The sequence below is a fragment of the Phytophthora cinnamomi genome (assembly GCF_018691715.1).
Source record: "Phytophthora cinnamomi strain GKB4 chromosome Unknown Contig23, whole genome shotgun sequence".
In the NCBI taxonomy this organism is placed as follows: Eukaryota; Oomycota; class Peronosporomycetes; order Peronosporales; family Peronosporaceae; genus Phytophthora; species Phytophthora cinnamomi.
Genome location: NW_027150956.1, coordinates 1,505,739 through 1,529,119, shown reverse-complemented (window position 1 = coordinate 1,529,119; position 23,381 = coordinate 1,505,739). Strand labels below are relative to the sequence as shown.

The 23,381-nt window shown below is 56.8% G+C and overlaps 13 protein-coding genes across 14 annotated transcripts; 7 read left to right on the top strand and 6 right to left on the bottom strand.

Annotated features, from left to right (window-relative positions):
• Positions 1-2,138: 2,138 nt before the first annotated feature.
• On the bottom strand, positions 2,139-2,459 carry IUM83_05215 (Phosphatidylinositol 3; the record flags this gene model as incomplete). Its single annotated transcript, XM_067929341.1, has 1 exon — positions 2,139-2,459. The coding sequence occupies one exon, from the start codon at positions 2,457-2,459 to the stop codon at positions 2,139-2,141; it is 321 nt and encodes a 106-aa protein (XP_067794656.1).
• A 1,686-nt stretch (positions 2,460-4,145) lies between these two features.
• On the top strand, positions 4,146-4,466 carry IUM83_05214 (Phosphatidylinositol 3; the record flags this gene model as incomplete). Its single annotated transcript, XM_067929340.1, has 1 exon — positions 4,146-4,466. One exon carries the CDS (start codon positions 4,146-4,148, stop codon positions 4,464-4,466), a length of 321 nt encoding a protein of 106 aa, XP_067794936.1.
• A 205-nt stretch (positions 4,467-4,671) lies between these two features.
• Positions 4,672-6,432, bottom strand: IUM83_05213 (Folate-Biopterin Transporter (FBT) Family; the record flags this gene model as incomplete). Its single annotated transcript, XM_067929339.1, has 1 exon — positions 4,672-6,432. The coding sequence occupies one exon, from the start codon at positions 6,430-6,432 to the stop codon at positions 4,672-4,674; it is 1,761 nt and encodes a 586-aa protein (XP_067794935.1).
• A 601-nt stretch (positions 6,433-7,033) lies between these two features.
• IUM83_05212 (Phosphatidylinositol 3) lies at positions 7,034-7,360 on the bottom strand (the record flags this gene model as incomplete). Its single annotated transcript, XM_067929338.1, has 1 exon — positions 7,034-7,360. One exon carries the CDS (start codon positions 7,358-7,360, stop codon positions 7,034-7,036), a length of 327 nt encoding a protein of 108 aa, XP_067794871.1.
• Positions 7,361-7,772: 412 nt separating this feature from the next.
• Positions 7,773-8,066, bottom strand: IUM83_05211 (Phosphatidylinositol 3; the record flags this gene model as incomplete). The annotated part of the gene is made up of 1 exon (XM_067929337.1): positions 7,773-8,066. The coding sequence occupies one exon, from the start codon at positions 8,064-8,066 to the stop codon at positions 7,773-7,775; it is 294 nt and encodes a 97-aa protein (XP_067794655.1).
• Positions 8,067-8,903: 837 nt separating this feature from the next.
• IUM83_05210 (zinc finger protein) lies at positions 8,904-9,827 on the top strand (the record flags this gene model as incomplete). Its single annotated transcript, XM_067929336.1, has 1 exon — positions 8,904-9,827. The coding sequence occupies one exon, from the start codon at positions 8,904-8,906 to the stop codon at positions 9,825-9,827; it is 924 nt and encodes a 307-aa protein (XP_067794934.1).
• A 561-nt stretch (positions 9,828-10,388) lies between these two features.
• On the bottom strand, positions 10,389-11,423 carry IUM83_05209 (the record flags this gene model as incomplete). Of its 2 annotated transcripts, none has more annotated exons than XM_067929334.1 (2): positions 10,389-10,751; positions 10,833-11,423. In XM_067929334.1, the coding sequence occupies 2 exons, from the start codon at positions 11,421-11,423 to the stop codon at positions 10,389-10,391; spliced, it is 954 nt and encodes a 317-aa protein (XP_067794745.1). The 2 variants fall into 2 exon arrangements, with proteins under 2 accessions (XP_067794745.1, XP_067794746.1); XM_067929335.1 differs by having other exon boundaries at positions 10,389-10,715.
• Positions 11,424-11,626: 203 nt separating this feature from the next.
• On the top strand, positions 11,627-12,150 carry IUM83_05208 (Cytochrome Oxidase Biogenesis (Oxa1) Family; the record flags this gene model as incomplete). Its single annotated transcript, XM_067929333.1, has 3 exons — positions 11,627-11,846; positions 11,928-12,051; positions 12,138-12,150. The coding sequence occupies 3 exons, from the start codon at positions 11,627-11,629 to the stop codon at positions 12,148-12,150; spliced, it is 357 nt and encodes a 118-aa protein (XP_067794602.1).
• Positions 12,151-12,197: 47 nt separating this feature from the next.
• On the top strand, positions 12,198-13,037 carry IUM83_05207 (Cytochrome Oxidase Biogenesis (Oxa1) Family; the record flags this gene model as incomplete). Its single annotated transcript, XM_067929332.1, has 3 exons — positions 12,198-12,205; positions 12,286-12,352; positions 12,429-13,037. 3 exons carry the CDS (start codon positions 12,198-12,200, stop codon positions 13,035-13,037), a joined length of 684 nt encoding a protein of 227 aa, XP_067794658.1.
• A 1,155-nt stretch (positions 13,038-14,192) lies between these two features.
• Positions 14,193-14,758, top strand: IUM83_05206 (uncharacterized protein; the record flags this gene model as incomplete). The annotated part of the gene is made up of 2 exons (XM_067929331.1): positions 14,193-14,246; positions 14,342-14,758. The coding sequence occupies 2 exons, from the start codon at positions 14,193-14,195 to the stop codon at positions 14,756-14,758; spliced, it is 471 nt and encodes a 156-aa protein (XP_067794598.1).
• Positions 14,759-15,254: 496 nt separating this feature from the next.
• On the top strand, positions 15,255-17,263 carry IUM83_05205 (putative alpha/beta hydrolase; the record flags this gene model as incomplete). The annotated part of the gene is made up of 4 exons (XM_067929330.1): positions 15,255-15,629; positions 15,706-15,904; positions 15,990-16,732; positions 17,120-17,263. The coding sequence occupies 4 exons, from the start codon at positions 15,255-15,257 to the stop codon at positions 17,261-17,263; spliced, it is 1,461 nt and encodes a 486-aa protein (XP_067794766.1).
• Positions 17,264-18,527: 1,264 nt separating this feature from the next.
• IUM83_05204 (IQ motif, EF-hand binding site) lies at positions 18,528-19,703 on the bottom strand (the record flags this gene model as incomplete). The annotated part of the gene is made up of 1 exon (XM_067929329.1): positions 18,528-19,703. The coding sequence occupies one exon, from the start codon at positions 19,701-19,703 to the stop codon at positions 18,528-18,530; it is 1,176 nt and encodes a 391-aa protein (XP_067794603.1).
• A 548-nt stretch (positions 19,704-20,251) lies between these two features.
• Positions 20,252-21,644, top strand: IUM83_05203 (IMP-specific 5'-nucleotidase; the record flags this gene model as incomplete). The annotated part of the gene is made up of 2 exons (XM_067929328.1): positions 20,252-20,689; positions 20,751-21,644. The coding sequence occupies 2 exons, from the start codon at positions 20,252-20,254 to the stop codon at positions 21,642-21,644; spliced, it is 1,332 nt and encodes a 443-aa protein (XP_067794628.1).
• Between the last annotated feature and the right edge of the window lie 1,737 nt (positions 21,645-23,381).

Here is a 23,381-nt window from a genome sequence, read left to right as displayed (position 1 = left end):
TCCGGACTTAAGATGAAGGCTCGTCCGGTTGTAGGATCAGACCCAAAGCTCGGTCTATATTTGATATTTGTATAGACATTGAGTATTAGTTATAGTCGAGGGTTCACCACCTCTAACTATTAAATCAGAGCATAATATTCCCACCAAGTCATCAGGGTCAAGTCCGTCTACGGTAAGTCGAGCTAGCTTAGCTGTAGGGTCTGGATACGCTCGGCCGACGCGGGGTATGTCTGCCGTTGAGCTTAAGGTACATTGACCGAGCGTTCGCCCTGGTAAGGCCAAGAGTGGATAGTGGCCGAGTGTTGGGAGGTAGAGAGTCCTCCCTGTACGTTTGTACGTTGACCTGGGTGCGCGGCGTGGCCACCAGTGTATTTGACTCTTTGGCCGAGGTCTCACCTCGGCGCCCCTGTCAAAGGCCTTGACCGGCCCGGTACCCTTCCTTTCTGAGGGACCACAGTGGGTTTAGCGCGAAAGCATTTATATTTACGCACCCCAGCCGTTGCTCGTGGCTGGCGGTGCCTGTGTGTGGGCTCTACCTTCCTGACCGATACTTCAACACAAGGCATATTTCCAGCCCGGTGTAAGGGATCGGACCTGGTCTTCAGGTTTAATCCCAACAATCTTCGCCGACCTTTCGAGGGAAGCGTGTGTTGTTGGTAGGACTCGTCCCATTTGTCGAGGCTGAGGGACGAGGACTCGTAAAATCGTGAATTCCTACACGACACAACCCCTGCGCAGGCCAACAAGCGCAGACCTAACTCGGCGATTGTTGAGGTTTGTGCTGGAGATCCACATCTGAAGATATTTGTGTGTTCTGCGACACCACAACACACAAAGCACGCCAGGTCGTCGGGAGCTGATGCAGAGGGACTCGGGTCCGACGAGCTGTTACTGTCGAGCTGGAGGCACCGAAAGCTGGAAACTTCTTGAGTGCCGAGCCGAGACGTTCTCCACGGCTCTCCAGCTCTTCCTCATCACATATAGCTCGTAACAGACGCGAGGACGAGGAGTACCAGGACTAGAAGACGCGATCCAAGTATCAAGACTCCGCCAAACGATCCTGAAGGGCTACCCTAATGGGGAGAGGTGAATGTATCAGATATGGCTACTGTACCAGTTTAGTGGTACAACTACTTAGCAAGGGTTTTGATAAATAAAGGGTGTCCGTCAGCCACATGTTGGGCTGCAGGGCAGTTGGTCGGGGAATGACCAGCACTTCGTGATTTCCCCGCCAGCCCCAAGCATCTCCTACTCTCCCTCCGCCCACCGCAGTTTATCGTTGACGATGCAGATACTGTGAAGACTATCTGTGCAGGGGCGGCCAAAACGAGAAGTGATGAGGTTGCCGCCCCACGCAGTTCAGGCAGTTGGGAGCGAAGCTCCCACGGACTGCCCTACTCTGCGTTTATACTAAAGTTTGTATAGTAGTAAATCCTACCCTAAAACATACCCTAAAATACAGTAACAACTGTTACACGCAGGGTCAGTTTTGTAACACCAGATGGTTACATTTTTTGGAGTGCTGGTCCTTGAAGTGCCACCAACCAACAATATACTAGTAGATACACGACCGCCTCAAGTGAATAGCGTGCTTTATAGCACTGCTTGGACTGTGGAAGTCATTCATTGCTCATAGTTTATCGTAGAACGATGTTATCCATGGTGCTATAACAGAATCACTAGCGACCTTTATACTGCTGTCACTACCTCAAGTAACGTTCACCTCCATCAAATACGCCGTTTCTTTCCAACTTTTTTTCCCACTTACCACCACATGCCCCAGTGAACTTTGTGCTGCCATCACTACCTCAAGCCATCACTACCTCAAGCCGTCACTATACTTGATAAGTCCCTACTATCCGCTACAACGCGATACTAGTACAAACCGAAACTACTACGCGCTACTAGTACAAGCCGAATGTGCTCGGCGGTATGCGGCAACTTGCCTTGGTCCAAAACAACACTTCATGGAGCGTAAGGTCAAAGTAAAGGAGATTGCTACTTGCGTAACTGTAAAACCTGAAGCAACGGAGACTGAAAGCAAATAGTACATGTTTAGAGAAGCGAGCGCCAAACAGCGCCCGCTCCGATTATCAGCAATCTGGCAGGCTCGAAGCCTCGTCATGAAACGAAGCCGCTTATCTGCTGACGCTCTTGTTCTCCTCCTTGGCGAAGGCCGGGTCGAACTGGCGCGACTGGTTGATGGCGTTGCGGTGGATGTTGGCGAAGCGGAAGCGACGCGCGCGCCAGTCCGCGCCGTCCTCGCTCTGGTAGTGCATGGAGCTGTTGCGCTTGCTCTTGTCGAAGCACACGTCCGGGTTGTGCAGCAGATAGCGGCTGGCCGAGGCGCCGGCGGCTACGGCAGCGAAGCTGCAGATGATGACGACCGGGAAGGTGCCGCTGTCCGTGGTCCAGAGCTTGAAGAGGCCCATGCTGGAGCGCGCTGCCTTGGCGGACATGGTGGACGGGTGGAGGTGGTGGTGGTAGGGTGTCTAGAGAGACCGGAAGTGCTCAAGGTGGTGCAAAATGTGCAATGGACTTTGAGCAGTCGGCTTTGGTGATCCGACTTCTTTCCGACGATGTTCAACGCTGCTGCGGCTCATTGCCATTGTGTTTTCGCTATAGATACGCGAGTCGCTCGCTGCGTTTCTAACTAAGGCGGGAGCGGGGTGGGTGATTTGTGAAGTAACAAGAATTGCCTCGACGAACCGAGCTGGTACTGGCCAGATCGATGTCATACCGGTTTTAGTGGAGCCCAAGCCTGTGCTGGTGGTAACTAGCTAGCTGAGGCTATCTCGCCGCAGGCAGCACTGCAGACCCCCGATTCGAGTAGCGGATGCTGGTGGTACAAGTCATATTGCACCACCCGCTTCGGTGGTCGCGGTCTCTTCGCTGTAGTTAAAAGAATCGGCGTCGATGCCTATTTAGAGTTAACGCTAGTCGAGCCGATTCAGCAAAGACATGCCTGCAAGGAGGGGGGGGGGGGGGGGGGGGAATATGTGTTTCCGAGCGGACGGGCGTCGTGTTTTCTTCGGCTGGAACACACAGAGACGCGATCATTCTCTCGAACACGCACAAATCCGTCCCCGCCAACGAAGCGGCGGAAGTTCTTTCGTGCGGGAAGACGCCTGGAGGACTTGTGCGACTTCTCGCATTATTAATAGGTTGACCGGGCTGGGCGCGTGTCCATGCTTTCCCATAGATAGTGGCCGGCACCGCTGGAAAACACGATTTGCGCGTCAACTCGGTTTGGTCACTGCGTTGCACTGCGGTGCTGCCCCGGCGTTTGTTTGCATCGCATTTCCTGCAGCAAGACAGCGGCAGCGACGCCAGCCTGACTCACCGCCACCAAGACACATGACGAACGCTGGCAATAGATTTCACGTTAACGCTGCTTGTTGAATCGTAACGGCGGCGATGCCGATGTAGCAGGCAAATCGCCGACCAGCTGCGGTTACAGCTCGGCACGAGCTGTTTGGTAGATAGGTAGGTTGGTTTCTGTCGATTTCGCCGACGAGCCCGAAGAGTACCGAGGCATCCATGCAAAAAACGCAAGTCACACGAGGTGGTCAAGCACACCCAACCGTCGTTGCGGTCGACACCACCACACACCCGCGCAGCCGATCCAGTCGAAATGCCCTGCAACGGATAGCCCTCCCCTCCCCCCCTACGCGTAGCAGTCACCCGCTTTTGACCTGACCCACCCCAGTCAAAACGTTCAAAGTGACCCCGCTGTCTGTTTGAGGGGAGTGCTATACACTATCTTCCGCTCGGTCGCGTCGAGCCACTGCGCTCCGGCCAGGGCGAGGGCCCGCACGGTTGCCGCTGCTGGAAGTGCGCGGGCCACTCTGAAGTAACATCGTCTGTCAAATACCGGTTCATGGACAGTTCAGGCCCATTGTTACTTCAGTGCTCGAAGAAACGCGTCGGTGCGTATCTCTAGCGTTCATAGCGATTTGGTATGGGCGAGTCCGGCGTAAGTTCTTACAGCGACGTTCCTCCCGCAGACACTGTGGCGACCGTGGGCGACGTCGCGATGGCCCGCTAGACGCCGGCAATGCACAGCAGTATTGCATATTTTGCACCGCCTTGAGCACCTCCGGTCTCTCTAGACACCCTACCACCACCACCTCCACCCGTCCACCATGTCCGCCAAGGCAGCGCGCTCCAGCATGGGCCTCTTCAAGCTCTGGACCACGGACAGCGGCACCTTCCCGGTCGTCATCATCTGCAGCTTCGCTGCCGTGGCCGCCGGCGCCTCGGCCAGCCGCTATCTGCTGCACAACCCGGACGTGTGCTTCGACAAGAGCAAGCGCAACAGCTCCATGCACTACCAGAGCGAGGACGGCGCGGACTGGCGCGCGCGTCGCTTCCGCTTCGCCAACATCCACCGCAACGCCATCAACCAGTCGCGCCAGTTCGACCCGGCCTTCGCCAAGGAGGAGAACAAGAGCGTCAGCAGATAAGCGGCGTCGAGCGAACGTTTGTTCGAGGACTGCTGCGAGGAGCTTGCTGCTCTTTGTCTAGTAACGCACACCACATACATTTATTCAGGGTTTCGACCCGCACGCCAGCTCGTGGTTTTGTTTGCGTGTTTTGCCGCATTTTATCGAGTGATCTTTGCCTGCACATACATACCTTTTCACTGTTGACACTCCCCAATGTTTCTGCTTACTCTTTGCAGCCCCCCGTGATCACCCAGCACCGAGTGCTCTCGAAGATGCCCAGCAGGTTGGTCAAAATTGCCCACACGAGCGCAAACGATAGATACGCGATAGTAAACGCGCCCATGCGGCGACTGCTGCCGCCTGATCGCTTCAGCGCCTGTGCTTCGGCCTTCTGGCGAGGCAGCAACGGGAGGAAGAGCAGAGCGAGTAGCTTCATCACGTACGAGATCAGGATCGTGATGGTCACGTCGCGACGCACCTCCAGAGTGTCGTTCAGGATGTCTTCGTTGTAGACCTTGAAAGCCGCATTCACGTTCTTCGTGAGTGTGAGAGCGAACGGTCCGCCCAGGTTGCTCACCGTTGTCAGCAAGCCGTAGATCGCTCCTTCATTGCCGTGGCCAGCGAGCTCCACGACGACGTACGTCGAAATGATGAACCCCACCGCGTCCGGCACGGCCTCGACGATCGGGACACCCAGCCAAAACCACTGCTTACGCACAATGTCCCACGTCACCAGCATGGTGCACATGGCGTCGAGTGCGATCACGCTCACCATAGTGACCACCTGCATCGTCCGCCAGTTCCAGTGCAGCCCATACTTGCCTGTCAACGTGAGCGTAACCACCGTCACAAAGCTGCCGAAGATGCTGCTCAGACTTAAGTTGAAGCTCGTGGCGTGCACCCAGTAGGACGTCATCGGATCTTGCGCCACGTACGTGAAGCCGCTGAAGACTCCCGATAAGAAGCTGTACGCGATCACCTGGTACACCGCACGGCTCTGAATAGCCCCCCACAAGTCCCCAATGTACTTCCTAAACATCGGTCGCTCCTTCACGATCTCTTCACGCACGAACATCCACGTCATGGGGATCACAGGCAAACAACACACCGCCAGCAGCAGCATCGTGTCCGGGAACGAGATGCCGAAGTCAAAACTGCCGCCATAGTCCGGCGTGCTCAGTCCGAAGCCCGTGATGGCCTGCGCCACCACGTTGAACAGCGTCCTCACCGTGTAAATCGCCGTCTGGGTGCGTCCGCGAGTCTCCTCGGGCTCGCGTTGCGCGTACTCGACTACCACCGCGTCCGCGGCCACGTCGGCGAAGAGGTACCCCAGCGTGGCGAACATCATGAGCACGATGTACTTGGCACCGCTGCTGGGCGCGCTCTTGTTGAGCGACTGCGCCATCTCGAGCGAGTAGTCGGCGGGCTTGACGTTCCTCATCTCGGGGTCGGGGAAGTAGGGCTGCTCCAGCGGAGACGCCGCCATGGCCAGCAGACACAGCACCGTGACGGACCAGCCCAGCACCATGTAGGGCCGGCGCCGGTAGCCGAAGAGCGGCACGCAGTCGGACAGCACGCCGATGAAGACCTTGAAGCTCCAGGGGATGGAGATCAGCGCGCGCGCCGACGTGGTGGCCGTGCCCTCCATGTTCAGGTAGTAGGTGAGGAAGGGCGTGATGGTGCTGGGCAGCACGCCGTAGACGAGGCCGACGGCCGCGTACTGCGAGATGAGCCCCACGCTCTCGGCGGACAGCAGGCGAGGCGCCGAGCCCTGGCGCAGCGCGCCGTTCGCGGCCTTGGCAGCGCCGTCCAGCAGCTTCTTGGGCCGCTTGGGCTTGGTCTGCACGCTGGAGGGTGGCGAGTGGTCATCGCCCTGCGCGCCCTGCCGCAGCGACGAGTGCTCGTCCGTGTGCTCCTCCTCCGCCTCCTCCACCTCCTCGTCCGTCGTCGTCGTCGACGAGCGCTCCTCCTCCACCTGCGGCATGGCAGCTGATCTACCTGTACGTGGCTGTTCAGGCGCGGAGAGATGTAGCCATTCTTAGGATAAGGTGGTGTGCTCTACACAGAACCACTGGATAGTTGAAGTTGACCAGCATGCCTCTGGTTGGCTGCCTGCGGTATCGTTGCACATGGTAAATGAATGAACCAGCGTGCTGCGCTCAGCAAGAATTAAATTGAGCTGGTCGTGCGGTGTCCTTGTTGGAGGTTTGCCTTTGTGTCTCCCTAGAAATGTACTGTAGCGATAACTACGGTACGATAACTACGGTACATGAGAAAAAAAAAACTTGAAAATTGAAGCAGTTGAGCTGGGTGGCGATTGAGCATTTTGAGGTCGATGCAGGCAGTGCCTGCCAGGCTGACGTGAGGCCAGCGATCGTCGTCATCGTCGTCGCTGGCTGGCGCTTCGTGTGGCGTTGAAATTGGTCGCGTGTCTATCTGGCTTTGGGTAGGACTGGACTGTGATTTTACATGGAGGATAACAGGACACGGCCCCGCGATCGAGTGGTGTTCTAGCGCTATGGATTCATGGTGAACGACTACATGTATTAGAAAATGACGGTGTCGCCTTCCAGGCTATTCGCCGCCTACGCCCTGTGCACGCTCTTGTTCTCCTCCTTCTCGAAGGCGGGATCGAATTGGCGCGACTGGTTGATCGCGTTCTTCTTGATGTTCGCGAAGCGGAAGCGGCGAGCTCGCCAATCCGAGCCCTGATCCTCGTTGTAGTGCATGAAGTTGTTGCGCTTGGACTTGTCCAGGCACACGTCCGGGTTGTTGATGAGGTAGCGGGCGCCGTTGCCGATGGCGGCGGTCATGGCTATGCCGACGAGGAACACAACTGGGAAAGTGCTGCTGTCAGTGGACCAGAGGTTGAGGAGGCCCTTAGCGGCACGCGTTCCCTTGGTGACAACCATGGTAGGTCAGTAGAAATCCTGGTGTGGTGTGAAGAGTGGTAGACGCGGTACTCCGAGCTGGCAAATTGCCGAATGCTCTCCACGGCGGAGACGTTGGTCCCCAGGATCTTCATCGTAGACACTTGATGGATGATTCGGTAGATTATGCGTCGTTGACGACTGACGTCGTGCAAGAAGGTTGTGGGGAACCGTTGTCTGCGACGGTCAAACCGATCTGAACGTCTGATGATCGAGACCTCAAGGCGCAACAACAGGAATTGCTGAACCACTTGTGCTGCTCGACTCTGCTGGGTTTGGTGCACAAATATTTGACAATCATTCATGTACATACCAGCACCATGCGAATCGAAAACCAATAACCACATGTATTACCGTGGTAACCCTTCCGCAGACTGCTCCTTCATTGACAAAGCTATTTATTGGCGCCCTCGTTCTCGAAAGTCTGGTTGATCGCGTTCTTCTGGATGGTGGCGAGACTGTGGCGCTTGGACTGCCACTCGGCACCCTGCTCCTCATTGTAGTGCAGAAAGTTGTCGCGCTTGGCCTTGGTCACGCATACGTCCGGATTGGTCATGAGATGTCGGACGCAATTGCCGAGAGCAGCGGTCATGGCAAAGCCCACGAGCATGACGACGGGGAAGGTGCCGCGGTCAGTGGCCCACAGGTTGATAAGCCCTTTGGCAGCGCGCGTTCTCTTGGCAACCATTGTGTGACGGAGTCCTCTTGTGACGCGACAGTGAAGCGAGTTTATCCGAAGCTGGCAAATTGCAGAATGAACTCGCCAGGAACCGCTCAACCGCTGCAGGCCTCCAAGTGGCGATGGTGTATCGTGCCTACCGGTAATAGGCGACTGGATGGCCGACACCAAGCGCTTCAAAAGGATAATCTCCCGGTTTACGCTGGTCCTCGCTTTGCACACAAGCATTTCAGCGATCCCGTAGAGCGGCAAGCTGCCTCGGCAAGCGTTAAATCCCAACAACGACGGGCAAATGCCTTTCGAATTGCCACGCCGCGCTACTCGTATTTCGTCTCACATCTGCCCCCTGTGGTCGGATTCGCAGCAAGCGAGGCGACCATCGACGGCTACTCCGACCTGATCGGGTCCCGACCAAACTATGCGTATACGCTACACTCTAGCATCCCGAGCACACTGGCTGCCGTTTGGCTGCGACAGCCAGGGGCTCACAAGCCTTCATCTTCAATGCAGCTGATCATTACCCAACTCGCACGTTCCAGCGAACTTCCGCCGCCGCATCATTTCCTCCGGCGTTACAGTCGCCGCCAAAGCCTCGGGAATATGTTGTCGTCGTCATGAGAGCCTTGATGTCCTCACCGCCAGGCCTGGAGGCACGCGGAAGCTGTCTCCCGTTAAGTCCGACGCGAATCATCTTCGATCTTTTGCATAGGGTACCACTTGCTGCTGGGACCGTACCCTCATCAGACCCGAACAGGCGGAGCGAAGAAGGCTCAAGCAAGCGAGTTGCTCTGCCGCCTCCACTCCCAGCTCCCAAGCTACCCAGCCAACCACCCGACCGACGGACCCATGGCGTTCCCGCAGAAGGCCAAGGCGGGCCTGTGCGCGCTGGTGGCGTGCTGCTTCCAGCCGGCGCACACGCCCGAGCCCACGGACGAGGCCCGGTACATCCTGCAGGAGAAGCCCAAGCGCCGCGCGCCCGCGGACGCCGAGAGCCCCGCGGACGCCATCCTGCCCAACTACCAGGACCCGCCGCGGTGGATCAAGGACGACCTGATCGAGGCCTGCGTGCTCTGCGGCGTCGAGTTCGACCTGCTCAAGCGCAAGCACCACTGCCGCGGCTGCGGACTCGTGTTCTGCGGCCGCTGCACGGCGCACTTCGACCGCGTGGTCAAGTTCGGCCTCGTGGAGCCCGTGCGGCTGTGCAACAACTGCGCCAGCACGTCGCAGACGGAGAACGTCTTCTACGAGAAGTTCCTGCCGCTGCTGGAGGCCGGCGACCTGTTCAGCAAGTACGGGCTGCTGCGCAAGCGCCACGTGCACCTCAAGTTCGTGCGCGCCAAGAACCTGCTGCAGTACCAGAAGTTCGACCCCGAGTCGCGGAGCTACGAGGGCGACATCAAGGCCATCCCGCTGGACGACATCACGGACGTGCGCGAGGTGGACGCGGGCCAGGACAACGCCGACGTGGGCATCGTCATTGCCGTGGGCCCGCAGGAGCACAGATTCGACGCCACCACGGCGCTCAAAAGGCAGCAGTGGGTCGAGGCCATCGCGGGCGCGCGTCACGTGCGCGGAGCCATGCTGGCTGCGAAGCGCGAGAAGCGCGCCAAGCAGGTCGAGCAGGAGAACGAGGAGATCCGCAAGATGTCGGAGAACTTGCAGAAGATGGAGGAGCGCCGCGCCACCTTCCAGGAAGACCGCATGCGTCGCCGCGCCGAGAAACGCGAGCAGCTGCGTGCCAAGTACCACCTCGCAACCGCAGCGTCGTAATCTATGAGCGGGGGGATCGAGCGCCCAGTGACGTACAGCTTTCAAGCAGAGCTCGATCCGCCCCCTACTTCGTGTTTCATCATAATACCTAGGAGAACCTCATTGTCCGCCCAGCTACTGATGTGTATAATCAACACTACCTACCTGAAGCTTTCGAGTGTCGAGCCACCATCTACGTAGGTCTTTTGCTTCCAGCAGTTTTTCAATCTGGGAAGCGGATGTTTGACATGTGCTCGCACCAGGGATGGTAATCTTTCTTATACTTATATTCAATTTTTTATATCTACTTTTATTGAAAAAGAAAATTGGCTTTTGAAACCCCCTATCGTAGGGAAAATTCCAGATTACGCCGGATTAATTAATTAAAGTATTTATAATACAAGCGCTCACTGTAATTTGAGAACCCCAAAATCTTCTTTATCTTCCTGAAGTTATAAGTTTTGAACGACTTTCTCTGGTTCGCACTGGCAGGTATTTTTATGTGATGTTAGTGTTTCTTTAGCTTTCTGGGGATAGCGAGAGTCTCGACACAACAGCGATCGAGCGATTGAACCCGCACACCTATTTCTTGCTCTTGGCGTTGGATTCACGGATGGTTGCTTCCAAGTGATCCCATTTCTCCTTCGATACGGTTCCGAACATGTTGAACTCGCCGGCATTCGAGACCGTCTCGCCACCGTCGAAGCGGATGATCTCGCCGTTGAGCCAGCTGGCGTAGTCGCTCGTCATGTACGAGGCCAGGTTGGCCAGCTCGTCCACCTCGCCGAAGCGCTTGAGTGGGTTGTTCTGCAGCATCACCTCCTCGAAGGCGCCCGAGGGATCCAGGCGATCGAACGCGCCCTTGGTCTTGATCGGACCGGGCGCGATGCCCACGAAGCGGATGCCGTACTTGCCCCACTCCACCGCCAGCGACTTGATCATGGCCTGCAGTCAGCAACATCAATAGTCTATGTCAGCGCGACAGTCAACGCCACCCCACAATTGCAGCCACTGCAGCCCACGTACGCTGACGCCAGCCTTGGCCGCCGCGGAGGGCACGACGTAGCCCGAGCCCGTCTCGGCGTAGGTGGTGGTGATGTTGAGGAAGACACCGCCCTTCTCGTGCTGGATCATGCGCTTGCCCGCGTCCAACGTCACGTTGGCCGTGCCCTTGAGCACGATGTCCACGATGGTGCCGAAGCCCTTGGCGTTGAGGCGCTCGAAGGGCGAGATGAAGTTGCCGGCCGCGTTGTTGACCACGACCGTGGGCACGCCCGCTTTCTCGTCCAGCTCGTCCAGCGCCAGCTTGACCTGCTCGGCGTCGCGCACGTCGCCCGTGAGCGGGATCACGGCGTTGCCGGTGAGCTCCTGTATCTCCTTGGCCGCCACCTCCACCACGCCGCGCTTGCGGCTCATGATGGCGACCGTGGCGCCCAGGTCCGACAGCTTGGTGGCGATGCCCTTGCCCAGCCCCGTGCCGCCGCCCGTGACCAGCGCCACCTTGCCGTCGAAGGTGCCGCGCGGCAGCATGGTGCTCAGCACGGGCGCCGTGCGCGGCTTGGCGGTGCTCTGGGCGCGCGACAGCAGCGAGGGGGGCGCGAAGGACTTGGGCAACATGACGACGGATTGGGGAATGGCAGTTGAAGCTGAGCCCTGTTCACGTCAACGTCGCATCTAGAACTCGCCGAGAAAACCGGTACGCATGGTATTCTACCGGTACTATATCGGAAGCGATTGGTAGAAATAGCGCCTGCGTTTTGACCAATGGAATGAGAGATGAGCGACGACAGCAAAGCAATGAGCACTTGACGCCGAACGCAATGAGCGGCCAGCTGCGAGCGCTTGGGGCGCTGCGTCGCGGCGCGCTGGGGCTGCGCCGCATGCCGCTTCCTCGCAGCCAGCACCCTCTGCAACTGGGCAGCATGCAGGCCGCTTTTCCGGTGCTGGGGGCGCCGCTGTCGCTCGACAACCGCCGCTTTTCCACGTCCGACGCGGCGCCGCCGACGCTGGAGCTGACGATGGCCGACGGACAGCTCACGGGTGCGTCTTCGATACGTTAAATATGCACGCAGTGATTGCAATCAGTATTGACACTGCTGTGTGTGTGTGTGTGGATTACAGACGTGGCAGCTGCGGTTACCGGCAGCGGTACGGGCAGCGAGCCGTGGCTCATCGTGCAGGGCGTGCAGTCGGTTCTGGAGGCGGTGCACACAACCACGGGCTGCCCTGGTGGGCGACACTCATGGTAGGAGAGTAGTGGACAATTGCAATGAAGTGGGGGTATGCTGAAGGCCCTCGTGCTTGTGCTGACGTGCTGCTGCTACTCTACAGCTTTCGGGTGTGACGCTGCGTGCCGCCATCTTCCCGTTTTACGTGTTCCAGATCCAGTCGATGCAGAGGTGCAGCATTTGGTGCTTGTAGGAAGTAGGGTGGGTATGCAGGTTTTCTGATAGGTTTGCGTCGATTGGTGGTTCTTTAGGTTGGTTCAGGCCAGACCGGACTTCACTAAGCTGTACTCCGCCTACAAGTACGCGCGGACATTCATGGTACGCTGAAGCCTGGGGAAATTTTTCGTGGTAATTGGGGTGCATAGGTCTGACTTGAGATGACGTTGTGGTGCAGCCTGGCTCGGACCATAAGGGGCACCTTGACGCTATCCTACTCGGAAGGCAAGGCGTCAAGGCTGTGATGAAGAAGCACAACACGCGCCCTGTGCAGACGGTCATGGGCACTGTTGCTTACATCCCCATCTTCATTCTCATGGCGTACAGTGCACGCGACATGGTGCGCTCCGGGAACTTTGCAGGATTTGAGTCTGGCGGGCTGCTCTTCTGGAAAAACCTGATGGAGACAGATAGCACGTATATCCTACCGATCCTTGCCGCGGCATCGACGTATGGCAACCTGGAAGTCTCCATCCGGACGAAGAGTTCTTTCTGGACACAAGTTCTCCAAGTGGGGCAATACGGCACTATTTTCGCTGTCCCATTCCTGGCCAATTTACCACAGGGGGTGTTCTTCTACTGGCTGGGGGCGTCGTGGTCATCGATGGCGCAGACTATTGCTATGAACAACAATGACTTCCGCCGACGTATTGGACTCAAGCCTCGGATCTCGCAAACGGACTCACCTGCCACAGCTGCAGCTGAGATGCTAGGAAAGAACGTTCCAGACGCCACCGGAGGAGCAACTATGGTCGAAACGGCGGCGACCACGTCGAAGCAGCAGTAGGGCTGGCAATGAGCTGACCACCATAGCAGCTTAGTATAGCTGTGTTGTAATGAAAAGTAGAAATTTCGTCTCCATATCGTGGCTTCATGCATCTACTGGGCTGGTGTCGCCAACCTGGTGCCGAGAACTGATGCGTCCGTGCTCCTCAAAAACAGCACCAATCTGGACACTAGACAATTACATGGACAGTATTCGCTCAGACCTCCGTCAGTGCTGTCACCCGAGGAATGCACACACTGAAATCTCTTACAGTATCTCTCAACAAAAAACAAAAGTGCACTTCAGAAGAAAAAACATAGCGCCGAAGCTGTCAGCTCGGACTCAACACTGTAGTCGTCAATTCACGGGTTGTCCATGCATCGGGCAGTACAAGTTGTTGCGTCAGCACCGAAAGGGGCAGCCGTATCTTCTTGTTCCGACATCTTGCCGCAGGCGACTAAATAACGTTGCAATAATTTGTTCGCACATTCATACAGCGGGTCGAAAAAGTCAAGGCCCACCCAGACATAGATTAATTTGCAAGCCAATGACTCAGCGTTTCGACCTACAGAATTGTTTCCAACAACACTAGCGATGCAATGCACACATGGGGTGAAAGATACTCATGTGGTCATCCATATAAGCGAAGCAGGATCCCGAGAAACCAAGAAATGACGATGATTTCGTGCAGTATCTGAGGGCATTCATCACTATTTGCACATCGTTCGAGCATAGGAGCTACTTACAGACAACGGTCAGTTCTAAATGAGCCCGGGGAGCTCATCAAAGCGAGCTGGCAAGTGGATGGTAGTTGGTGACGTTCGCGGAAATCTTTACGCAGATGTGTCTCCCGATTACACGTGTCATTCTCAGAGACCCTCGTTCACTGACAAATAAAGGTATGGCTCCTGCTAGACCTGCGCCACACCTGATTATGCTTCTGTTCGGCCTCATTGCAGCAGTGGCTTCACTAAGTAACGTCTTAGCTTGGCTTGTTCTAGCCCCGTACTGTTCTCGGTTTTTCCATAGTGCCCTCGAGCTCACACGAAATTCATACTAAGGCGCACTGCTTGTCACCTCGATTCAGGGTGCATGTACACCGCAAGTGTGGCTGAATTGAGTGCTAACGCGGGTTAGCTCGTTGCAGCTTCCAGTAAATAGAGGAGCTCTCAACGCTTGAATTCCTGGGAGATCCCCGCGGGGGGCCCAGAGTCTCTCCGAACCCTCCAGGTACGTGCGAGAGTGCAACACGAACGCGAATGCTTACAGTAACTGATATCGTTGTGGTCCAACCGAAATTCGTCATTTTCCATTCTGCTCCGCAGAAGAACAAACCCATGACTTCCAGCACGACACTAACGTCTCAATTGCGCCGACAATACAGCGCTGTATCGTCCTGCTCTCCCCCGCAAGAATGGAGGCGTAGAGAAGCGCATGGAGGGCGCTCTACAAACCCAGAAGATCAAGACTGTGCATTCGCGAGACCTCGGGTGCGGCTGCTCTACAGCGACGAAGATCAACGCTCGCGCTACTGCGCGAACGCGCAGCACCTGCTAGATACTGTACTTCAGGGAGCGGATACCAACTCCAGCAACAGCCAAATAGCACGCAAGTCCCTCCGCTACCGCAGACTCATCGGCCGTCTGGGCGACGTCGATCCGAGCGACCCCGCGTTCGACGTCTCCGCGTTCTTCGGCGTGGAATGGCGCAAAGCGACCCCGCAGAGAGCAGCAGCTCTGTGAACCCGTGTGTGTTGTGCTATCGAATAAACGTGCAGTCCAGCCTCTTGTCTGCGTTCCGTTTAGTTGCCTTTGAATCGAAGGCTTTGATCGCACGCCAGCTCCAAGCTACCGGTCAAGTGGTTTGCTCTCCACGTCCACGACAGGCGCAGGGTGCGCGTCCAGCCCCCCACTGGCCAGTAACGCGCCTACGCGTCGAGTGGCACTCGCGTTCACGTGGTCCCCTGCAACACTCGATTGTCCTCTTCTGTCCCCCGATGACCACTACCATAACATGTAGCCATGTTTACCACTTTGCAGCGACCAGAAGCACAACCTGGGAGCAATCCGTCACACGTCGCAGGAGTTGGATTTTCGTTTTCAGCCAATCGCCGCGCCTGTATTACTGCCTTGGCCTATGAGAAAATGGCTTCACCGCCGCCATCATCAAACTCAGGGGCTCAACTACGCACTCCGGGTGCTGGGGCATTCCTCGATTCCCCTCGCAGCTCAGAGCACGATGCGCTCGCCGCGCCGCGACACCCACCAAGACGCCGAGCAGCTGCAGCGCGCCACGCACCTGGTGGTGCTACAGCACGGGCTGCTGGGCAGCAAGCACGACTTCGCGCGCTTCGTGGACATCTTCCGCGCGCAGTTCCGCGCCGACGAGCTGTACCTCCACGCGGGCGAGAGCAATGCCACGAGCTTCTTCCAGACCTACGACGGCGTGGACCAGGGCGGCGAGCGTCTGGCGGACGAGGTGCAGCAGCTGGCCGCCAGGATGCCCAAGCTGCAGAAGCTCTCGATGATCGGCCACTCGCTCGGCGGACTGTACAACCGCTACTGCATCGGGCTGCTGCTGGCGCGCGGCTTCTTCGACAGCGTAGAGCCTGTGGTAGGGCACCATACTACCTGCGTGCGGCGGAGGTAGTGCGTACAGCTTCACTAACTGAGTTTTTGGTGTGGTGCAGAACTTCGTGACGCTGGCGACGCCGCACCTCGGAATCCGACGGCCGCGGCGCGGCGCGACCAACGTTGTGTTCAATGCGCTGATGCCCAAGATCTTCAGCAGAACGGGGGCTCAGTTGACTCTGATTGACGAGGCGAGTGAGGAGACGCAGGCGCTAAGCAATACCTCCAGGGTGTTCATGGACAAGGACTTCCATCCAGGTACGGCTAGCTAGCTGCCAATCTCCTGTTGGTACCTGTAGTAATTGGCTGAGGATATAGAGCTGACTGTGGTGATGTCATGCAGCTTGGTCGGATGTGAAGGGGCCGCTGCTTGTCAGCCTTCCGGGCGCGGGGAAGACGCACCACGACCAGGAAGCGTTCGAGCTGTATGATTGCGCCCTCAGCGATCGGAAGCTGCAGATATTCGCGATCAAGGAGGACGGCATTGCAGACAAGCTAAAGTTCGAGGTTGATCTCTCGTGCGCGGAGGTGAAGGTGTTGCTTCCGAATGGAAAGAAGACTGGCGACGACGCCAGCTACTACTCCAGCTTCATTGGGTGGGGGCAAGACGGGGACGATGAGAAGACCGACGAGTTTGGTGACTTCGATATCCAGATACGGTGGACTGTCGAGTCTTCTGGCACAGCGCTAATTGATACGAATCTCTGCGTGCTTCGTATCCCGGAGGAAGACATCAATCGTGACTGGCGATGGCTCGTGGCGCTCAGTAACACCAGCTTCGGCGTGCGTTGCGTCACGTCGGGCGAGATTGCCAAGAAAAAAAAGCATGGAGACTCCAGCACCCCACCTCTGCTCAGCTGCTTGACGCGGGGACAGTTCATGCAGGCGCTTCAAATGTTCAAGGTGCGCACCCTGTACTCGAGCATCTTCTTCGACGTGCAGGTGCCGTACACGTGTGCAGCCGTACGCGCATTCAATCCTTACCGCTTGAGCGGGAGGGAGTTCCTGATGTCACCGATATACACCCACATCGCGTTTGACTCGCTGAAGAGCGCCCGCAAGTTGCGAGACACGATCCCCCTCAAGGTGAAACGTCTCGCCCTCAAATACATGACGCCGAACCACGCAGCTGCAGCCTCGCCTTCAAATGATGAAGGGCAGTTGAACAGTGGCCAAGATATTGAAAGCAGCGGCATCAGTAACGCCAGCAGCACCCCAACCAGCAGTAGAAGCACTCGTCGTCACGCGTCCGATCCCGGGAGAAAGTCTTCGTCACATTCCAGCGACAGTGGCAGACGCCGCCATCACTTTCGCCATCGCGGAAAAACCGTCGGCAGTGCCCCGTCAAAGCATTCTGTTGGCACTCGACCAGAGCCCTTCGTGGAAGGCGATGTGATTTTAGACCAACTGCCTTACGCCTTCACTGCGGACGTCGAACAAGATGAGCTGCGTGGCATGCTGCTCTCTGTGCAGAGCGTTGGTTGGCGCCGTATTGACGTCCTGTTTGGGGGCATCTTTTCGCATGAGCACATTATTGCCAAGCGAGCAAACCCAGACAAACCATTGGAATCGGGCATCGACGTTGTCCACCACGTCATGGATACGTTCCTGCTTTAATAATCAACAGAACGAGACAATTGACCGAACTAATAGATTTAATTTTACAAAGGAAGGGGCTAGAGACCACTATGCTAGTTGTTCGCCAATCCACTCGACTTGTCCAAACAGCAGCTCGGTCGATTCGTCGTACTGCACATTCTTCAGTCGGAAGCGCCGAGCTCGTTGCGTTTCGAGAATCAACGATTCGCGCTCTCCAGCTTCATCGTCGAACCCAGTGAAGTGGACATCAGTGACAAGAAGTAGGTCGCCGACGGGGTAGCTGCCGGGACTTCTCTTCTTCTGCCTCAAGACCTCAGTCATGGACATGTACCCGATGATCGCTGCAGGAGCCATCTCTTGGGCCGACCGACTAACCATTTCAGCAAATGACGTCAAGTTTAGCAACCGGAGGTCGTGCACTTCGAGAGTTTGGCGACCAACTGCCGGATATTTTGCCACCTCGAACATCAACGGAATGGTATCTGGTAAACGAGTAGCGCTACTGTTTGCGATCAATCCAAAGTCACTGATGTAGGCCTGCGGTGTATGAGTTGGTGGTGGGGTTGAAGCTATCAAGTCGAACGCGTGAAGCACAGTGAGAGGGCCGGCCACAAACGCCACTAGGGCCAGCGGAAGGGACCACAACAGGAATTGCTTATCGCTCAGCATCACGGCGACAACGGTAGGTTGATTTTGACCAGCGAATTGAGGAAGTGGCGCTTCCGGGTATCAAAGTCACAACGAATCTCAGCGCCAAGACAGCACAGACTGCGGATTATCATTATTGTCGTCGTCGCGCAATGAGCTGCTATAAGATTCCTAAACATAAGCCGGTTCCAATTCTGACCGAGGACGAAGCAACGATATCCAGCGACGACACTTGTCTGGTCATAGTTGCAGGCAAACAGCATTGCAAGTACATACTAAAAGTCGTATTTGTTCCGCCATGTCACATATGCTACTGTGACGTGGTCACGATACTTGGGAGCTGGAACTCCCACTAAACCAACGTGTACTTATCAGCTTAGATGCAAAATGCAAACTGAACTACCTTAGCTAGTTTGTGAGCGCTCTCTCCTGTCGTCGCGGCAGTCCAGGGAGAGCTAGTTGCTGGATACAGAATACTCCAGCAATCCCACGTGAATCCTTGCACGCGTTATCTGTTCCCGTAATGATGTCTGCAGCGATCTGTTTCGCTATGGTTGCTCAACGATCACACCACTAACAGTGCTGCGGGTTGGATATGCTTACTGCGAATGAGATTTGCATGCCCTCATCACAGCTACTTTTTCCCTTTCTTCTTGCCTCCTTTCTTCCCTGCCTTCTTCTCGGACTCAGCCGCCTTACGCTTTTCCTCCTTCTTCGCCATATGGGCGCGGTAGGTGACCTGGATGATTCGTGCAGCCGTGTTCTGCGCCTTTAGCTCTTCCTTGCGTAGCGCCTCGAGTTCTAGCAACCGCTGACGTTCCTCTTCCTTCTGCTTGATGGTGGTCATCTCTTCTTGCCACCTCTTTTGGAAGTTCTCTAGCCTCAGAGCGTTCGCAGCCTTACGTTCTTGCAGCTCCTGTAGCTGCGCTTGTTTAGCTTGTGTGTCCTGCTGATACTTGGCATTCCATTCCGCCAGTTCGGTTTGGAGTTGTTCGTGACGGTCTTTGAGGAAGTGCACGGTCTCGTCGTGAACTTTTGTTTCTGTAGAGCACTTCCCCTGCAGATCCTTGATGCGGTCGTGCTGCTCCTCCATCAGCTGGTGGTACATTCGAGCCGTGCTGCTGCGCTTCGCCTTGGCCTCATTCCGCGCGTAGCGGATATCGATTTGTGTTTTGGACTTGACGGCGAGGATCTGCTCCTTGAGACGGAGAATGGTGGCCTTGTGCTCAGCCACCTCCTTCTGGTGCTCCAGCTTCTCGCGTGCTAGCTCTGCTCCGAGTCTTTTTACTTCGTCTACAGCTTCTCGCTCCTTTTTGAGGATCTCGTGGGCTTTTTCCTGCGTGCTCTTGCCGTCCGCCACGAACGTCAGCAGCGTCTCAAAAGTGCCGTGCTTCTTCATCTCCGTCAGCGTGTGGCCCAGCAGCTCGAGCAAACCTTCGCGCTCCTGCTGAATCTTGAGGAGGTTGCCCGCAAAGTTGGGGTTCTCCTTGAGGTTGCGACACAAGCTCTTGGTGGACTCGCGGAGCAGGCGACTGACCTCCTGGATCTCGCGCTGGTTCTCCTTGAACTTGGACTTGTTGGCCAGCCCCTTGAGCACCGCGCGCTGCGCGATGAGCTTCTCGTACTTGCCCTCGAGCTGGCGCTGCTCCTGGATGATGCGGGAGATCTCCTCGCCCACGACCTGGGACAGCTCCTCGCGGTGCTGCAGGATGTCGGGCGTGATGCTGCCCAGGAAGCTCATCTTCTCCAGCGACTCCTCCAGCACGCCGCAGGCGCGCAGGCTCTCGGTGGGGGTCAGCTTGAACGCCATGCTGATGATGCTGCTGCTGCTGCTGCGGCAGCGATGAGTGCGTCCGCGCAGCCAGCTTTAGTAGGCGTCGCTTCGCTTCACGACCGGCGCCATCGCCTCAAAATAGTGCCGCGAGCCAAGTCCGGCGCAGCGCTCTATGCTCGAAAGTTCGTGGCGAAAATCCACGGCGACAACAGCACGCTGCAACGCTGCAACGTTGCAGGCGTTGCCGGCGGTCGTTGACGCGATCAGGCAAGAAGCAGAGAGCCGAGAAGCAAAAACATCAAGCGGCAGCAATTCGCCCCAGCACACTTGCAGTGCAATACCAGTTATCGGAGACTTTGTCATTCGTGTAGCTCGTGATCAAGTGACGTTGCCTGGTGACGTTGCGAGCCCATCTCCCTGATCCCCGCTTCAGTGGCTCATACAAACACCACGTTAGATAGTGACCTTGACGGTGCTCAGAGACCGGTCTCCATTCGCATTCAGCTGATGAAAAGGCTCATTTCCGAATTCAGCCGCCAAAGACAAAGAGAGCACGTGACCCGAAGCCAGACCCGGAAGTGCCGATGCTGAAGGAGCAGGACCCGATGATCGAGCTGCTGCGCGAGTGGATCATGTCGCCAGTCGACGACGGCGCGGAGCTGCGCGTGTCGGTGCTGGAGGTCTTCCGCTTCACGAGCGAGCTCATCGCCGAGCACGTCGAGAGCCCCGAGCACAGCCGCCTGCGCAAGTTCCTGCCGCGGCTGCGCAAGCTGTTCCTGCCGCTGGACCTCACGCGCGCCGCGCTCGAGTACGACGCGCGCACGCACTTCCTGGCGCGCAAGCGCGTGCCGCCCACCTTCAAGGAGGTGCGCCACGTGCTGAACCTGGCCACCACCAACGCCATCGCCGGCAAGCTCAAGCTCGTGACCTTCGACGCCGACGACACCATCTACGAGGACGGCGGCAGCATCAGCAAGAGCTCCCGCATGGTGCAGATCATCGTGCAGCTGCTGCGGCGCGGCGTCGTCGTGTCCCTCGTGACCGCGGCTGGGTACCCGGGCAACCCCGGGCGGTACGAGTTAGTGCCTGCGCGGCATCCTGGACGCGCTGGAGGAGCTCACGAAGGAGGAGCGCGCGCGCTTCCTCGTCATGGGCGGCGAGTGCAACTACCTGTTCGAGACGCACACGGACAAGGCCTCGGGCGCCGTCGGGCTGCGCGAGATCGACGGCGCCGTCTGGAAGGACGGACGCGGCGAGCGCTGGCCCGAGCACGAGGTCACGGCGCTGCTGGACGCGGCCGAGAAGGTGCTGGAGGAGACCGTCAAGGTGCTGCACCTGTCGGCCAAGATCCTGCGCAAGGAGCGGGCCATCGGCATCATCAACACGTCGGACAAGCGCATCCTGTACGAGAACCTGGAGGAGATCAGCCTGACGCTGCAGCACGAGCTGCGCCACTTCAGCGTGCCGTTCTGCGCATTCAACGGCGGGAATGACGTGTGGGTGGACATCGGACACAAGGCGCTGGGCATCCAGGCGCTGCAGAAGTACGTCTTCCGATTCCTGCCCAAGGAGCTGCGCGACAGCGAGGAGCTGCGCAACATCCAGGGCCAGGAGTGCCTCCACGTGGGCGACCGCTTCACTAGAACAGGCAACGACACGCGATCGCGAGACGCGGCGACGACGATCTGGATCTCGAACCCGCAGGAGACTGTCCACATCATGACGACTTTGCTGCAGACGATCGACCTCGTGCGGGAGCAGAAGAAGGGGCGTAGAGAGGAGAGGGAGAAGGAGAAGAAGGAGAAGAAAGAGAAGAAGGCGTTGGCTGCTGCTAGCGACGATGGCAGCGACATCACGGCTGACACGTCAGACACGAACGCTTCTAGCGACGGCGAGAGTAGCGGCAGCAGTGACGAGCGCGAGACGACGGTCCAAGCTGCAATCCAGGCCGCCACATCGGCGACGCTGGCCGAGTAAAAATCACGGTTGTTGCTGTATTGTGCTAATAACTTTAAACATGCAATTCCTGTAGAAGTTCGTGGGCTCAGATACTGATGTCGACGTCGCCTGGCAGCTTCGACAACTTCTTAGTACTTGCAGATTTTGACGTTTGCTGGCTCTGGTCAATGCCAAGTTCTTGGGCTGCTTGCTGCCGTAAAGAAGAAACCTGAGCTGCTAGTAGCAGGTGCTCTTCAAACGCCACCTCCATCAGCAACGGTGCGTCATGCAGACGCTGGTCTCGAGCTCGTAGAAAGCGGAAGAGTTGCGTATAGTCCACATTTTCCGCCAGCAACTCGTGTTGTGAGATACGTAGCAGCGCAATCGCGACTGCAAACACAACTGAAGATCCTTCGTAGAAGAGCACGTCCAGGAACCGGAACGTAGTCTCGCTTGGGAAGACGGCGCAGCAAAGCGGCAGCAACCATTGCGTTACGAGTACAAGTCCCATCGGTGGCGTGTGCAGCTGCTGGAAGTGTCGGTACAATTTGGGGAGCCTCTTCCGCATCAGTTTTTCCAGCACAGTACCATCCACCTGCAGCCCGGTCATTCCCTGCGTGTAATACGACGGGAAGAAGTCTTCGCAGAGTACGTGTAGGATCCAGAATACACGTTCCTCCCCTCTCAATCTGGCAGTTCTGAGGTGTTTTCCAGTGTGTTGGTCTTAGAATCAGAAGTTCGGTTGTGAAAAGACACAGCAGACGTCCGACGACAAAAGTCATGGACTGACAGTAGCCCAGATCGTCGTTGTGCAGCGCGTATGCGAGTAATACGCGCTGAAGCGACTTCTGGCCTGCATCCGATGTGAGCCAACACTTGTCGTTGCCAGCAAACGTGCGCTTCAAGTCCACTTGGATTTGCTTTTTGGCGACGGCGAATCGCGAGTTCTTAGCTGCGGAATGCACCATATCTGTCGGATCCTCGAGTCGACGAGTCAGACTCAGGAAGTAGTCTCGTGGAAATTGGTGGTGAATACCAGTGGCCCCGCTCATCCGTAAATACAATTCGGGTCGACGAGACATTGGAATGCCCCGCCATACCAATCCCCGAATTTCACGTCTCTGGCTTGTGTCGAAGGAACACTGTTCAGGTCCGAAGAAATCATCGCAGGTTTTGTCACCTAGAGCACATGCATTTTTAACGTAGCATACTGGAAGTGCTGCGCTCGCATTGCCAGCGTGAATTCTGCATCGGAGGTTTCGCCATCGTGACTCTTGTTGACGCTCCAGAGCCTCGATCAAAAGTTGATAATACGGATAGGACCTTGTAGCTCCAGAGGGGGCTTTGCGGGGGCACCATTCGCCATTGCTAAGTTGTGTATCGGGGTCAAAAACTGCAAACCCCAAACGATCAATAAGCGTAGAAGGATGCGAGAACTGACACAAGCTTGAGCACGATGAAGTCGAAGATGTCGATGCTGTGGAGCATGACGAGTTGGGAGGTGACCCATTTTCCTCTCCTTTTCCAGGTGATAGCGCTTGTGGTGTACTGAGCAACTCCTCCGCGGTAGATCCCCACGCGTTAGGCACAGTCGGATGTGGTAGCTCTGAAATGCCGTTCGGGAGAAACAGTGTACGAAGTAAAACCAATCCGCCATCCGCTTGTGAATCACTCATGTTAACCAGTGGCAGCCACTGCATTTTTGCGGGCATCCCTTGCACCAGATCCAGCAGCGGCAATGAAAGTCGGCCGACACAACATGAATCAAATTGCCCT